The following is an 18,229-nucleotide window of genomic DNA, read 5'->3' as shown; positions in this document are numbered from 1 at the left end:
TTTCGAGGTTCAAATTCACCTCAGCAAAAAAAGTACTGCATTCCTGCGAGGTTCATTAAGAGATCAGTGAAACTTCCCAGGCTTCTACATCTTTAGTTTTGACATGACATGCAAGAGAGTCAGATGTAAGCTATATGTTTATGGGCTGCGATAGTCGTGCTATAAAAAAATGATGCAGTCACGTCTGAATTTTGATTGACTGAGACTTGGCATTCCCAGTGTCATTGTTGATCCTCTGCCAGCTCCGTCAATGCCGGGATAAGTGTCTCTTGACATTTAACGTCTCAGTTTGTCCATGTGGAACAATCTGAGAGAGATTACATGACAGGCTGTTTAGAACTGCCTTTGACCAACGCCATTGGAATTGATTGAACTGAGATATAGTCTCTTCAACTAATAATATTGCCTTTCTTCTTCCTAAAATTACAACCAAATAGAGCTAAACAAATTCTCAGATAATATATTTCCTTTATGATGTCATTTTAAACCAAAGCCGTAAAAAGATTAACAGGAATAAAAATTATCTCATAAATTTTCTTACTGAAGGATAATCATGAACGTTATGGTTCAAATACTCTAAAGCTTTTACTTTGAAGTGCTCATATCAATTTATAATAATTATTATTCAATTTTTTCTCCCTGTGGCCCACTTATTAGTAAAGTAGTTTGAGCCAAACCAGTCAAAAAAATTTTTTTTTTTAACTTCTTTCAACATTTTCCATCTTTCTGAACCTAAAGGTCCGTTTACACCAAAGAAGTTGACTATAATGATAGTCTTTATATATAATTGATATATAAATAATTAAAGGGGTCATGAACTGGATTTTTTTTATATGTTTCCTGAAGTGCACTTATAGGGCCCTATTTTAACGATCTAAGCACATGGTCTAAAGCGCACGACGCAAGTGCACTTCGGGCATGTCCGAATCCACTTTTGCTAACAACGGGAAAAATGGTCAGCGCACACGGCACATGGTCTAAAAGGGTTGTTCCTATTCTCTTAATGAGTCGTGTTTTGGGCATAACGTGCAATAAACCAATCAGTTTGCCTCCCATTGCCTTTAAAAGCCAGTTGTGCTCGCGGATTTGCTATTTACATGGCGGAAATTGCAGGCGGAAAAAATGAACGCTCCTCTAGCGAGGAAACAGATCTGCTCGTCCAATGACCCCTGCTTGCTCGTCATTACTGCAAGTAGGTGGGCTAATTCTGATACATGCAATGACTATCCATTATGACATGTAGGCATTTTTATATTTATGTATCCTTTTTAATTATTTTAATCCTTTAATTTTTCATATTTAAAAATGTTTAAAAGTGTGCTTTAATAAACAGAGTGTATGTGCCCGCCTAAAGGCGCATATTACTAATGTGCTCTTTAAATAACAAAAAAATATTGCGCCATTGACTTTAAACCAGGTTTTTGTTGGTCAATAGCGCAGTCGATTAGCCTAGAAATCTAGACGCACCCTAGCGGCAGAACATTTATTTTGCCGCGAGTGTAGTCTAGCAACTCTCGGTAGACCTGAGAGCTGGAAAAACCAAACTCTGGTCAGGCCAATCACAGCGTGTGTAGAGTCGGTGGGCGGGCTTAACATAATGACGGCACGTCACGGCAGAGTTGCAGAGGTTCTACGAGTTACTCGTAAACAAAGAAGCTGACGAACAGCGGTCCTTTGAATCGGCTTTGGCCGTGACTCTGGAAAACTTGGAGTTAAGCTTTTCTTTGAGAAAAGAACAAAGAACGGCACTGAAGTCATTCTTAAGAAAAGATGTGTTCAAAGTTTTGCCTACCGGATACAGCGAAAGTCTATCAACTAACGTTAGCTCGGCTTCACTTTCTTCTTTGCTCTGGTTGTTTGTTTGCGCTCATGGCGCTATCCAATTGCGTGCAGAGGGAATTTGAAAGACAACCGTTTATCCCGCCCCTCGGATTGAGCCCAGTCAATGGTGAGTTTCCAGACCCAACATCTTGATGTGGGCTAGCAGTCGATTTCAGTTGCTTCAAAATGGCAACGTGCCAACAATGCGCCTGAACACACCTCGTTTTCAGACCAGCACACCCATGGGCGCACAAATGGCCGCAAATGCATTTGGTATCTAAACAACGTGGAGCAGAATGTGAAAATGATAACTGCATCAGGCTGAAACTAGCAAAAAACTCACGCGTCACACCGGATGTATGATAGGACCCATAATGTTAATATGAATTTTTACATTTAAATTCATAATTTAGAAATAAATGGCTATTTTCTACCATGATTTTAGCCCTCTGATTTGAACGCCCTATTTGAAGGGCCGTGTCTGCTGTGAGACTTCAGTGTAAAAGCCCACTGCTGTGATTGGATAACATTTTTTGCATATGAAATAAGTTTTACATATGGAACCCTCTCGAATACTTTTATTACATTTCTGGCAGGATGATTGATAATTAGCATATAGTTTAAATTGGCAAGAACTCCCTGCGCCTCCGTGCTGCCTAGCATGGATGAGAGCAGCGATAAACCCCCCTTAGAGTAAACGGAACAGAAACAACAATGTATTGCAGATATCATTGGTGTCAATATTAAAATGTACAACATAATTTGTGAATTTAGTCTGATTCAGGGGGAATCAGAATGCCAAATCCTGACTGACGAGAGGAGGAGCTGGGGATGGAGGAGGGTAAATGAGCTCTGGAGAACACGATAGCTGCTGGTAGTACTGAAGGAGCTTATGTATATGCATGCTATGATAAACGTCGTATTCCTATAGGTAGACATGATCAGCTGACAGTCAGCTGGTGCAAGCTTGACTAACGTGACCTGCCAGAACTAACGATATGCTTGATTTTTACTATTACAGCTGTCGAAATTAACAAATTGTGAAAAGTGTTGATTATTGCATTATATTTCTATTCCCACCACATGGAAGGTTGCAGTGATGAGCATTGAGCAGATGACAGACATGTCTGTTGATCGTGTGAATGCAGTGATATCATCATAGCGATGCGACATCTGCACTCACGAATGCTTTAACAATAAATACAGTAAGAGATTCATTGTGTAGTGTAGGAGCGTCAACGGGAGTTTTGGCAAGTGTCCAGATAAACGTGTGCTGCGTGATCAACAAATTCAGCCATTATAAAGAGAGCAAGTTTTTTTTCCAGCTGATGAACGATATAAACATTGACAGCCAATCAGAATCCATCCTGCTTTAAAGAGCTGGAACAGGAATTTAAAGAGAGCCATTTCTTCAATTGTGAATTTTGCCCAGCCCTGACGTAAATTGCATGATAAAAGCATTATGTAAAAGCAGTACTGGGTCAGAAGGTTTTTCATATAATGCGTTGAAAACTTTTATCTCAAAGTATCAAGGAAAACATTTTGATTCTTCTTGATATGACCCTTCTAAAGATCTTGGAAGCAGACTTGGTTATTTCCTCCAGGGGACGGGCTCCACCGCAGCCTCCCTGAAATGCCACCACCACAAGCTCGTCACCGTGCCCTGTCTGCCTGGATTAGCTCTCTTCCAGGCTGTAGGCGAGGTTTGTGTATCTGTGTGTGCGTATCTCTGGCTGTCTTTCTGCGCTAGTAAAGCATAAAGTCACAGCCGGTCTCTATTTAGTAACAATACCTTACACCACACTTCTGATTGTAATGTGGATCCTGGAGAATTTAGGTCAACGTGTGCCAGAAGGGAAAAAGGAGGGAATTTCATAGATTTTAAAGTTGCACTTAGTAGATTAGATATGATTTTTCTTTACAAATCTATTTTCAAACACGTCTCCTGAGGCGGTCTAAAGAGCGGCAAGATTTCTTTAAAACTGAAGACAGGAACTCGGCTGCAATTTGCAAACTTGATGTAATTTTAGCTTGTTAAAATCTATCACGTCAATAAAAAGGTTAGCTGTCTGACACTGCCATATATTTTTACACCTGTAAAGCTTTCTTCTCTAAAAGCAGATGTTCTTTCAAACCCAGTACTTAAAGATAGGGTTTTTTTTTTTATATCAGTGTAGAATTTTTTTTATCACATTGAAAAAGTCACAATTTCAAGTATTTTGGTACTTCCAAGCATTATTATTATTATTATACTGATTTTGAGCAAATTTAATTTAACATTTTAATTTGTTAATTTAGTACAATTGGTTTAAATATTTGACATATCAAGGCGAGACACTACAGAATGCATCTGTCAATTTTGAGATTTTGGGCTTCTTATAAAGTGTTTTTTTCAGACTAGTGGAAAGAAAACATCCAAAATACACCTTTTAAGTGTATCTTTTATACACCGATCAGGCATTATGACCACCTTCCTAATATTGTGTTGGTCCCCCTTTTGCTGCCAAAACAGCCCTAACCCGTCGAGGAATGGACTCCGCTAGACCCCTGAAGGTGTGCTGTAGTACACTCTAAAAAAAAAAGGTTCTATATGGCACCAAAAATGGTTCTTGGCTCGTAATCATAGGGGAACCTTTTTTAGTGCTATATAGCACCAATTTTGGTGCTTCAGTGGTTTTTCAGGGGTTCTTCAGAGGTTCTTCGCCGGTTCTTTGACTAAGGTGCTATATAGCACCTCTGAAGAACCACTGAAGCACCAAAATTGGTGCTATATAGCTCTAAAAAAGGTTCCCCTATGATTACGAGCCAAGAACCATTTTTGGTGCCATATAGAACCTTTTTTTTTTAGAGTGTATCTGGCACCAAGATGGTGCGAGGTGGGGCCTCCATGGATCGGACTTGTTTGTTCAGCACATCCCACAGATGCTCGATTGGATTGAGATCTGGGGAATGTGGAAGCCAAGTCAACACCTCAAACTCGTGCTCCTCAAACCATTCCTGAACCATTTTTGCTTTGTGGCAGGGTGCATTATCCTGCTGAAAGAGGCCACAGCCACCAGGGAATACTGTATCCATGAAAGTGTGCACATGGTCTGCAACATTGCTTAGGTGGTACGTATCAAAGGAACATCCACATGGATGGCAGGATCCATGGTTTCCCAGCAGAACATTGCCCAAAGCATCACACTGCCTCCGCAGGCTTGCCTTCTTCCCATAGTGCCATGTGTGCCATGTGTTCCCCAGGTAAGCGACACACACGCACACGGCCATCCACGTGATGCAAAAGAAAATGTGATTCATCAGACCACTTTCTTCCATTGCTCTGTGGTCCAGTTCTGAAGCTCACATGCTCACTGTTGCCGCTTTCGGCGGTGGACTGGGTTCAGCATGGGCACCCTGACTGGTCTGCGGCTATGCAGCCCCATATGCAACAAACTGTGATGCACTGTGTATTCTGAAACCTTTCTATCAGAACCAGCATTAACTTCTTGAGCAATTTGAGCTACAGTAGCTTGTCTATTTGATCGGACCACATGGGCCAGCCTTCACTCCCCACGTGCATCAATGAGCCTTGGCCGCCATGACCCTGTCACCAGTTGACCACTTTTCCTTCCTTGGACCACTTTTGATAGATACTGACCACTGCAGACCAGGAACGCCCCACAGAAGCTGCAGTTTTGGAGATGCTCTGACCCAGTCGTCTAGCCATCACAATTTGGCCCTTATTAAACTCGCTCAAATGCTTATGCTTGCCCATTTTTCCTGCTTCTAACACATCAACTTTGAGGACAAAATGTTCACTTGCTGCCTAATATATCCCACTCACTAACAGGTGCCGTGATGAAGAGATAATCAGTGTTATTCACTTCATCTGTCATAATGTTATGCCTGATCGGTGTGTATATAGCACATCTGTAGATTTAAATTACAGTGTATATCTTTAAAGTCCATTTTTTCAAAACAAGTTTTTTCTCCTGTCAGAAATCTCCACTTCAGTAGCACTTACATACACAAACTTTACAGTTCATTATTCTGTAATCTATATTCTGAAGGATTTTACAGAGGGATTTGTTCATGTATAATTTGCCGGAAAAAATGTTGAATTCTTTTTATCTGACTGTTGACAATGATGTCAACAGTCAATGTTGACAACTCTAATATGTCAAAAAAAAATTTAACAAACATTTTGAACCTAACTTTGTCCAATGTTAAAAATTTTGTTCTAGAATTGTATGCAAATCAGTGCATGCAATTTAGATGTAATTAGATAACGCCTCATGTGCATATTTTAACAACATTCCAGAAAGCGTGTAATACAAAAAAGTTTGCAATTCTTAATGTAATCAACTGGGAAAGTCTGGTGATATCTATTAGTTAATTATTTATATTTATTCATTAAATTTAAATTTAATCATTGAAATATGTTGTATATTTATTGTCCTAATCTTAAATGAAAGTTCGCTTTGGGGCAGTCGTGGCCTAATGGTTAGAGTCAAGACTGATAACACGAAGGTTGTAGGTTTTGTTCTCGGCAGGATACCGGCAGGAAATGACTGAGGTTCCCTTGAGCAAGGCACCTAGTGTGTGTGTGTTCACTACTTCCTACTCCTAATGTGTGTGCACTAATGCAGAGGATAAATTCTTACCAAATACTTACTTATATTCAGTCAGGTCCACTTAAGTCAAAAACACCATAGACAAACTTTTAGTCAACTTGCTTTTGGCAATTTTTGCTAAATTTACATTTGGCGATATGGCTCTGTTCTAAATTCCCCGTCCTTATCATGAGCTCCATGAAAAGCCAAGACAGGGAACAGCAGCAGCTTCTGGGGACAACCTCCCATTTTTTTCAACTGGGAGGGCAGCGAAATCCTCCATTTAGAACAGAATATGCATCAATGACAACAGAATTACATTGATTAAGTAACACACAGTTTAAGGAGGAGCTGGGGAGGAGGTGGGTTGCAAAGCAGCATGCAGTGGAAGCAGCCAAGCAGACTTAACTGAGCAATTTTTCCAATCAGCTGATAGCGGAGCTTGACTATGTGGCCTGCCTGAACTAATGCAGAATGCTTGATTTTTGCTGCCTAATCTACAGTATAACGTCCCAGTTGTGCAAGCTTCTACAGGTTGCTTGGATTGTACCGATCAACATTTTATTTATCCCGCTGATTCACTGAGCTTACATTTTGTGTTTATGCCTCTGTATCGAACTGACTCAGGGATATCTCTTGCCCTTGGCCATCCAGTGAGCCATTGGATTCCAATAATTGTAATTTTGGAATCAGGTCTTGCTGACTATAGTGCATCAAGACACAGGAGATAGAGGAGTCCCCTTTGGCCAATTAATCCTTCTTAGCATGGTCTTAATCAATGGGACACTGTTTATCTGAACCAAATTTCCCCTGTAATTGAGCAGAGGATTGGTAATCAGAGCTCGCCTGCTGGTGATACTGAGATCTAATAGAAAGAGAGTGGGTTTTAAACAACCTGTGCATAGAGCTGTCTGTTTATACCACACTATCACTGCTATTTCATGAGAGCTGATACATGCCAGTCAGCTGAACAATTCGCTTTCCTTTGGGAAAGAGTGGAGCGAGTACTCTAAGGAATTCTTAAAAGTACATCTTGCAGGTATTTTCATCTTCTCTGTAAACCTATAATAGGAAATAGGCCGTTCTTACCGTTTTTACAGATAGGGCAGCACTGTTCTGGCTCGTACACTGGGTTGACGCACTCTGGTACTGCACAGTCAGCGACCACACAGTGCACCTCGTTATTTGGCTCACAGCGACACCATTCACAGGGCGAAGGCTGGAGAAACAGAGAAATATGATACGGTGAGAGACTCACAGTGGAAGTCAACGTGAAATCCAAACTAACCCTATTTTCGTATCTAAAAGCATGTGACTATGAAAGTACAATAACTTGCTCCAGTCACAAATCCCTCTCCCTTTTCAACTCACCCCTCTAACCTCCAGGATACTTTTGTACACTACCATTGTACTGAATTTTTAATGCTTTAAAAATAAATCTGTTATGCCCTATTAAGTCTTTTATGCTTATTTACTTGATCAAAAATACAGTAAAACAGTAACATTGTGAAATATTAATACATTTTAAAACTGTCATGCTATGTCATGTATAGCTGAATTTGCAGCAGCCATTACTCCAGTCATTATTATTAATTTTGAAAACAATTGTGCTGCTTGATATTTACTTGTGGATTCTTTTATGAATAGAAAGTTCAAAATAACAGTATTGTTTTAAAATGTCTTTACTGTCACTTTTGACCGTTTTCATGCATGCTGGCAGAATAAAAGTATTAATTTTTTATTTTATTGTATTATTTTTTTTCCCGATCCAATAATTCCTGATTGATAAAACCAAGTCCCGGCCTACATTTCTCTGTTCTAAATTCATTAGATTTCATTTAAATGATGTTGCAAAAAACATTTTATATTGACTTTAAAAAGCCTCCCTTTTTTCTTTTAAGCAATTACTATCATTTTGTTAGCAATAATCGTGGAAAGCTTAAAGATTACTTGGGTATTGCATGACTTTATATTTGTGAAATCAACTTTTAATGCAAATCACAAATAATTCCATCAGACAGTATCTAACCAGTGAACGACAATAGAAGTTGAGACTGTACCATTCAGAACATCCTTGTCGGTGAATATAGCCCAAATTAATATGCGATTAGTTTCTACATTGCATGTCTGCTTTAAAAAAAACACTACTCCACCTCCTGAATATTACATGTACCCCAAAAGTCATGAAATATTAAGTTCACAACCCATATACTGTGCCTTGTAAAAGTATTTAGGCCCTTAACCACTTCTGCTTAACAGAATTTAAAAACCTACACTGAAATGTGTATTTTTGTGATAATTTCAGAAACTCTACATGTAGAATGCAACCACAGATTTTATGTTTTATGACAGTATAAAACAGTCCAGAGATTTGAATATTCTGCAGAGCCATCTTTTGAAGTAAGTGTGTACCAGCTTCCCACACAGTTCAGGTATGTTTTTGTCCATTTTTTGTTTTTTGGCTGTTGAGGCTAGTCGAATGATGCTACTTCACACTTGCTATGATAATGTTTGATGGTGGGCAGTGTTAAATTTGCATTTCCCACATAGCTTCAAATTTTGGCTGAAGTCTTACCACAAAATCATGTGTGCTACCATTATTTTCAGTTAACACTATTCAACACTATACTCAATGTCTTTTTTTCACTTAAAGACAATTTTTCCCCATTTGTGCCACGATGTAGGCCAATGTTGTGCAGATTTAGTTGACTAATGCGCCTTTACTCTATTCTCAGCTCTTGAACTCTGTAGCCCCTTCGAAGTGATCGATAGGCTCTCTCTGGCTTCTCTCACAGGTCTCCTTTATGTTCACACAGAGAGTTTTGAGGTACAACCTTTTCAAGGAAGTCTGGGTGGTTTGATGTATCTTCCACATCCTGATAATTGAACAAGCAGTGTCCACTGGGACATTCAAACTCTTGGATATTATTTTGCACTCTTATTCTAATTTATGTGCTTATTTTAACTTCCACAGTATCATTTTTGCAATATTCTCTGGTCTTCATTTTCACAGCAGTCCTTTTAAAGTAATGGTTCCTCAACTGTGGGGTTCCTCTCCAGAGAGTGTGGAAGTTATTTTAATGATTCCTAGGTAGAGGCCAATTGTGAGGCAACTTTGTCATCGTTACGGCAATTGTTTCCCCATCTATGCAAATTTAGAAATTATGCAACATGAGGCCTGAAAATGTATGTGAACAGCATATACAGGGGTTGGACAATGATACTGAAACACTGGCCAATATAGTGTTGGAGGTTTCACGCCTATATTTGCGTGGCCTGGTGGCCAACCTTCACTGATTTTACATTCCAGTAAGAGCAGAGTGTGAAGGTTGAATTAGAAGAGAAATAAAACAGCTACATAAAATACTGCATTCTACACAACATAATGGGAGACGTATCCGAAGAGGACAAAATGTTGGAACCACATCCAACAATTGTCGACACAAAAGGAAGCTGTCTGAAAGGGATGTCCAAGTACTAACCGGGATTGTATCAAAAAACAAACCACAGCTGCCCAACTCAATGCAGAATTAAAAGAGCTCTTCGACTCTCTTGTTTCCACCAAAACTGTTCATGGGGAGCTCCACAGGGTCAATATTCATGGTCAGGCTGCTACAGCCAAACCTTTGGTCACTTGTGCCAATTCCAAATGTTGGTTTCATTGGTGCCAACAGTGCATATCTTGGGCTGTTGACAATATGAATCAGAGGCTTAACACCCAGACTGTTGTGCACCCAGAGTGAAGCACGGGGTGGATCAGTGATGGTTTGGGCTGCAATATCATGGCATTCCCTACTGTGTTTGATGAGTGCGCCGCTGCCAAGGACTACCAAACCATTCTGGAGGACCATATGCACCTAATGCTTCAAACATTGTACCCTGAAGGGGATGCTGTGTATCAGCATGATACTTCACCAGTACACACAGAGAGACATGTGACAGAATGGTTTGATGAACATGAACATCTCCCATGGACTGCACAGTCACCAGATCTAAATGTTTTTGAGCCACTTTGGGGTGTTTTGGAGGAGCAAGTCAGAAAACATTTTCCTCCATCTGCATGACAATGACCTGGCCAATGTTCTGAAAGAGGAATGGTTTAAAAATCCCTCTGGCCACTGTGCAGGACTTGTATCTGCCATTCTCATGATTAAGTCGTATTGGCTGCTAAAGGAGACCCTACACCACGCTAATAAATGTGTGTTGTCTATAACCAGGTGTTTCAGTTTCATTGTCCAACCCCTGTATATGTTTTTGCATAACATAAAACATAATAACTGAATTTTGAGTTTCAGACGTTAAAACTAAACAAACTAAACATGTCAGATATATAGGATTCTATATATATATGCCTGGGCAATTGTCAGTTTCTGAAAAACTGAAAAGTCCTTTCTCTGTCTTTTTTCAGTCTGCCTTAACCATGTCATGTTTACAAAAGTCTGGGTTGATTCAGCAACCGCTTGATAAAGAAATAATGAATGGATTTGCATTTTGTCAGGTTAGTGCCATCCAATCTGTTGTAAACACTTAGTAAAAAGAAAACTAGGTATCTTAATTAAATATCAGAAGAACGGTATATTCTGCATATTCCACATCATTTTGAAATATGTCTATGAAATAATAGAGTATTTTTTTACTTTTGGAATGGCACAAATTCTTATCACAAAATAGATATGCACGTTGTTTTTTCTGTTCATAGAAATAGCTGCCCCATTATTTGAAATATTTTTATAATTATTGAAAAGTATAAAATTTCTGATGAAATACTGCTTCTAAATGACACAAAACAAATCAAGTTGCTTTTCCAGTATACACCAGAATTAACTCAAAGTTTGGGGTCAGCAAGATTTTTTTGTTTTTGAAATCAAACGTCACATTTAAGACATTTATAATGTTCATAAAGATTTCTATTTCAAATAAATGCTGTTCTTTTGAACTTTCTATTCATTAAATAATCCTGAAAGTGTATCATGGTTTCCAGCACAACTTCAACACAATGACAATAAGAAGAAAAACAGGTTCTTGAGTGCTAATTCAGCATATTAGAATGATTTCTGAAGGATCGTGTGACACCGAGGACACTGAAGACTAAGCTTTGCCATCACAGGAATAAATTACATTTTTAGAATACATTAAAAACTGTTATTTTAAATTGTATAATAATATTTTTACTGTAAAAGATAAATTCAGCCTTGGTGAGCATAAGAGACTTAAAAAAACATTAATGATGTATTAGATTGTAGCACTGGGACTTTTTTGAAACCCACTCTGGATGATACAATCCGTTTTATTCATTAATTGCATGTATTCACAGAGGTGACACTGACTTGTGCGTATGCCAGCATGGATCATGCAGGGCTGAAGGTCTCGGGGACAGACAGAGATTGGAACCCTTGTCCTGGCAGTGGTCATGCCCTTTAGTCTCTGCACACTGTGTAAGTGGCACGTACACTAATAATCCTCTGTTTTCCATTGATAACAGCATTCAGTCCAGTGGGACAGGGGCTTGTGAACTTGGCCATACAAATCATTTGTAATTCTGCCAGATTCCTGGAAGGGCCAACACACGGCAAAGAAAGCATACAATGGGCAGCAGTGGCCACAAGCGTCTGGTTTTCATTGCTTGTATTGTAGAGAATGCTGAGATTAACATTCTCGCTGAAAAACGGACTATGGTCTTGAAACTCTTACTTTGCAAAAGGGCACTTGAGCAGTGTATTAAATGGGTATTATGAGATTCAAAGTGTACATGCAGTACTACAAAAAATCATCCTTACAAAGTATTAATTTCATTCAGAATGGACAAGAGGTTCATATCATGTTCTGCTGAAAAGACTCTTTATGTAACTAGGCCTGGATCACTCTTATTGTAAAGGCTTTACTCTTCCCAAGATTATCTACTTATGGTATTATATATTTTTCAGCAACATGGTTTCAACTAAAATGTAAACCATTGTAATTCCAGAGTACAATTTCCCTGCTGGAAAAAAGATGGTTTGCTGGTTTTAAGCCAGTCTGGTGTTCAGCTGGTTTACCTGCCAGGTACTGCTTACCTTTTTTTTAGGCTGATAAGTTGACAAGTGCTTAAAATGTCTTGTAAACCTAATCAGGCTCAGGCTGGTTTAAGTAGTTCTTTTCAACAGGGTTTGCACTAAACACAATATTAATTCAAAATGAATTATTATTACTTATATGTATATGCATTTTGGGGCTCTCAAAAATAACATTTCTGTGATTATATTTTTAGTTTAGAGTGGCCGACTGAGGGTGGTCTGCTTGTAGGCCTATCCTATGATCAGCCAATCATTCATTCAAGTGCTTTTAAACCATTCAAGTGTGGTAAGACACAAATTAGATCTCAATTCGGTATTGCTGCGCTGTCTAGGAATCGTCTCTCTGTGAACACACACCTGAAACGTGCTCACAGAAAGTCGCTTTTCAGACAGCATTCCGGTAACTATTTTAGTTATCTTTTGCGTCTTGTCGTGCAAAAAAAAAGTATTATGTAAGCACAGTCCTAAAAAGAGTTATCGGATATGGGTCAGATCCGCGTCATGTTCCTCATGTCTTAAAGTGACAGCAGCCTAATGAACCTGCTCAAGTCTGTGTCATTAATGTTAATCAAAAAAACTAATGAAAATTAGAAAGCTTTGATAAGGATTCATATAGTTTTTCAGTGTAGTAATAGTTTTTTTTTTGTATAAAAATTAAAAATTGAATCGAGAAGTGTAAAATTTCCTTGGTATGTAAATGGTTGGTGTCATTACATGGATAAAAAAATAATAATAATTATAATAAAGTTTTTACATGCACATGAACTTTAATGACATCCCATTCTTAATCCGTAGTGTTTAATATGGAGTTGGCCCACCCTTTGCAGCTATAACAGCTTCAACTCTTCTGGGAAGGCTTTTCAAAAGGTTTAGGAGTGTGTTTATGGGAATTTTTGACCATTCTTTTAGAAGCGCATTTGTGAGGTCAGGCACTGATGTTGGACGAGAAGGCGCTCTAATTCATCCCAAAAGTGTTCAATCGGGTTGAGGTCATCCCCCAAACTGTTCCCACAAAGTTGGGAACATGAAATTGTCCAAAATGTCTTGGTATTAAGAGTTCCTTTCTAAGAATTAAGAGTTCCTTTCACTGTAACTAAGGGGCCAACCCCAACCCCTGAAAAACAACCCCACACCATAATCCCCCCGTCACCTAACTTTACACATGGCACAATGCAGTCAGACAAGTACCGTTCTCCTGGCAACCGCCAAACTCATACTCGTCTATCCCATTTCCAGACGTGATTAGTCACTCCAGAGAACACATCTCCACTGCTCTAGAGTCCAGTGGTGGCATGCTTTACACCACTGCATCCATTTCACTTGGTGATGTAAGGCTTGGATGCAGCTGCTCGGCCATGGAAACCCATTCTATGAAGCTCTCTACGCACTGTTCTTGAGCTAATCTGAAGGCCACACAAAGTTTGGAGGTCTGTGACTCTGCAGAAAGTTGGCGACTTCTGTGCACTGTGTGGCTTAGCATATGCTGACCCCGCTCTGTGATTTTACATGGCCTACCACTTTGTTCCAAATTGCTTCCACTTTGTTATAATACCACTAACAGTTGACCGTGGAATATTTAGTAGTGAGGAAATTTCTCGAATGGACTTTTTGCACAGGTGGCAACCTATCATGGTACCACGCCTGAATTCACTGAGCTCCTGAGAGCGACCCATTCTTTCACAAATGTTTGTAGAAGCAGTCTGCATGCCTAGGTGCTTGATTTTATACACCTGTGGCCATGGAAGTGATTGGAACACCTGAATTCAATTATTCGAAGGGGTGTCCCAATACTTTTGGCAATATAGTGTATAGACTTGTTACTGTATATCAGTTGCAGATGATGGGATGATGCTTTTCAAAAGAACAACACTGCCATCCATTATTAATGAAAAAAACTGTGTTAGAAGAAGGCTCACTTATAGGAAGACATATGAGAAGTCATGCTTTCCATTCAATCGTATAGCAGTCGGTACTGCTGTATAAATACTGCAGGAGCAAAGAGAGAGTGCTGAACGATATATTTGGCATTCTGCAGGTAGTGATCTTTGTATGAACATATTTATTGAAAGGCAGATGACAGTATGAGCAGTATTTTGTAACTGCAAAGGGTTACATGTGTAAAAGGGCGTCTGTGACATTTTTGTACTGTTGTCCAATCACATTGATTACTGCATGGCTCATGAGATTAAAACGATTTCATTTCTGAGGAAACGCCTATAGTATTAGGACTAATTTTACACCTGACCAGTTACATTTAGATTCGTTGACGCTGTATGAGTCAGTTTAACACAGAGGCTTTATCTCGTCACGCCGCAGAGAATGAGGAAGCATACTCTTTTCTACTCCAACGGACAATTACTTCTTCAGCATGCATTGTTTCAAGATCATCCACGATTCAAGAGCTCTCCTTCTCCTGTGTGCTATCACTGCTTAAATAAATGGTGATGAGCCCTTAGAAGGGTACTTTTTACATGGACCTGATGAAGCATTTTAATGCTGGTGATAGAGATGATGTGAGACGCCAAAATGCTTAATTTGGTTAATTTGCAACCATTGAGCACAATCTTTTCCCATTTCTGTCTAATCTACAAGAGCACAGTATTTCTGAGGGTGTTTAAATTGTATACACTAACGTTCAAAAGTTTGGGGTCACTAAGATTTCTCACCAAGGCTACATTTATTTGATCAAAAATACAATAAGAACAGCAATATTGTAAAATATATTTACAATTTAAAATAACTGTTTTCTATTTTAATATATTTTGAAATGTAATGTATTCCTGTGATAGCACAGCTGAATCTTTACTCCAGTCTTCAGTGTCACACGATCCTTCATAAATCATTCTAATATGATGATTTGGAGCTCAAGTAACGTTTCTTATTATTATCAATGTTGAAAAAAGTTTCAGCTTAATATTTTTGTGGAAACATAACAGATATTTTCAGGATTCTTTGATGTGTAGAAATTTCAAGGATTTATTTTAAATATAAATCTTTCATAACATTATAAATGTCTTTACAATAATGCATCCTTAATGAATAAAAGTATTAATTAAAAAAGTAAAAATAATCTTTTCTGGCTTAAACTTTTGAACTGTAATATATTTGACTTTTGTGTTAATGGGAAGAGGGATGGTTAAATGTCTAAATGTAGACATGCTTTGTTAATTTGTTTAATCGGTCTGTGTGACATAAAATACTGTATATGGACACTAAAGGAACACTCCACTTTTTAGGACTTTAGCTTATTCACTGTATCCCCCAGAGTTAGATAAGTCCATACATACCATTCTCACCTCCGTACATCCCACAACTCTGTCTGACGCACCCACCGTTAGCCTAGCTTAGCACAAAGACTGGAGGTATATGGCTCCATCTAGCCTACCGCTCAATAAGTGACAAAATAACACCAACATTTTCCTATTTACATGTTGTGATGTGTATAGTCACAGCGTGTACAAATAACAAGGTTACATGAGACACAGCCATATTATAAACGTATACACACTGGGGACTATATTCTCAGAAGATGCAGCACTGCTCTACTTCTGCGGAGGGCGGAGTGATTTGCTCGCAGGACCGGAGAAGCCCTGCTGTTACGTCTGTCAAAAAAAACCAACGTGACTAGGAAGATAGTAGCGAACGTGACTGTTGCATGGCTGACTTTGAGGAATTGTCAGAGGATTTTTACTTTGTATCAAACCAAAATCCAGAACCATATCATTTTGAGCCAGAATACACAGACAAGGAGTTACAAACTTTGGAAGCTGATAGACAAGACACCTAATTACCTCTGGCACCGCTCATTTGTTACTGTGACAGTCAGAGCGCGTTCGTGTCAACACAATACTAACATTACAGGGGATACATGGAGCACGGGAACAACTGCAATACAGCAGTGACCACCCTATTCATGTAGGCTAATAGTGTCACTAACGGTAAGGATACAGTGCTGCGCCTTCTGAGAATATAGTCCCCAGTGTGTATACGTTTATAAAATGGATGTGTCTCATGTAACTTTGTTATTTGTACACGCTGTGACTATGCACATCACAACATGTAAATAGGAAAATGTTGGTGTTATTTTGTCACCAGTAGGCTAGCTGGAGCCATATACCTCCAGTCTTTGTGCTAAGCTAGGCTAACGGTGGGTGCGTCAGACAGAGTTATGGGATGTACGGAGATGAGAATGTTATGTATGGACTTATCTAACTCTGGGGGATACAGTGAATAAGCTAAAGTCCCAAAAAAGTGGAGTGTTCCTTTAAAGAAATAGTTCATTCAAAAATGAAAATTCGGTCATCATTCACTCACCCTCAAGTTGTTCCAAACCTGTACGTATTTCTTCCAACGCAAAAGAAGATATTTTGAAGATTATGGATAACCAAACAGTTTATGGGACCCTATTGACTCCCATAGTATGGAAAAAATACTATTTGAAAGTCAATGGCTACCGTCAACTGTTTGGTTACCGACATACTTCAAAATATCTTCTTTTCTGTTCAGCAGAAGGAAGAAATTCATACAGGTTTGGAACAACTTGAGGGTGAGTAAATGATGACAGAATGTTTCATTTTTGGGTGAATTATCCCTTTATGACATTATTAATTAACTGATCAAGAATCACACAAATCTATCATATGGCTTAAGAAGACTTAATATGATGCATGTTCTATATTTTGGGTCCTTATTGGACTTTGACTGACATTAGCTATGTTTCCATCCACCTATTTTTATGCACATTTTGGGATATTGCATCAAAAATGCTGAATGGAAACGCCAAGATGCGCATAAATTAAAAAAAATTGCATATAGAAATGCATTTATTGTCACTTTTTGTGTCTCGCAGACAAAATAACTGCTGGAAAACATGCTGGGGAACGCCATCAGTGTGAGTAAATAATGACAGGATTTCCTCTGTGGGGCCTGACCACTGAATCGTGTGGGCATGCTTGCTATAAAGTGGCAAAAAATATATATATTATATTCACTAATGGTGCCACTGATGGCTCAGATGCACTGAGCTTGAGTCATCAGATCCTCGTGAGTTTAAGCACAGATGCTGAGCTACATCATTCTGACAGCATTCTGGGAAATGTAGTTCCAGACATGGGGGTGACTAAAAGGCTCATGCGAAGTGCCTTCAGAAAATGTTAAAGATCACGGTGGGTTGCAAAGGTTGCATTCCTATGTGATTATGTTAAAACAACACCAGGATCGGGGAATACAAGACAGAGAGGATGGTGGGAAAATTGAGATACTGAAGTGACCACCAATTTCAACTTGAAGGATTTGGAATATAAGATTAAACTCGCTGAAACCATTTCATAGTTCCAGTTTCCGCTGGCCTACTTGTTAGCTTTTAATCAGTGTTTTAAATTAAAACCATGCTGTTCCTCAGGCAGTTGGATCGGAAAATCAATTTAAGCAATTCATTTCAGGTGCTTTTTATAGCTATTTCCTCTCACAGGTGTCAGAGTTTGACTGAGTACAGTCACTAATTACTGCTCACTGTAGAATATGCAGATGAGAGGGCAACGTATTTTGCATGTACGCGTGTGTGTGCGAGAGAAAGAGACGTATAGTTGAAACATTTCAGTGCTAAACAGATTACTCTACATATCTGTTTTAATAAACTTGCAGTCTCCTGACAGTGATCGACACTGCCTGGGTTTAGATGGAATTTAAATGGACATTTCCTCGTTGAATATTCATAGCATGAAAAAATGCTCCGCCGTCTTTTCCGAGATGCCGAACAAA

The 18,229-nt window shown here is 38.9% G+C and overlaps 1 protein-coding gene across 1 annotated transcript in view; it reads right to left on the bottom strand.

The window, feature by feature from the left end:
* The window catches only part of vwc2l (von Willebrand factor C domain containing 2 like), a gene marked incomplete at both ends in the record, with an annotated part of 35,517 nt that overhangs the window by 10,302 nt on the left and 6,986 nt on the right, over positions 1 to 18,229 (bottom strand). Inside the window, one exon of the mRNA XM_079822544.1 lies at positions 7,506 to 7,635. Within this exon, the coding sequence (XP_079678670.1) occupies positions 7,506 to 7,635 (130 nt within the window). The remainder of the gene's footprint in view (positions 1 to 7,505; positions 7,636 to 18,229) is intronic.

Source organism: Gobio gobio, assembly GCF_949357685.1.
Source record: "Gobio gobio genome assembly, chromosome: 7".
In the NCBI taxonomy this organism is placed as follows: Eukaryota; Metazoa; Chordata; class Actinopteri; order Cypriniformes; family Gobionidae; genus Gobio; species Gobio gobio.
This window is presented reverse-complemented; position numbering and strand designations above follow the sequence as displayed.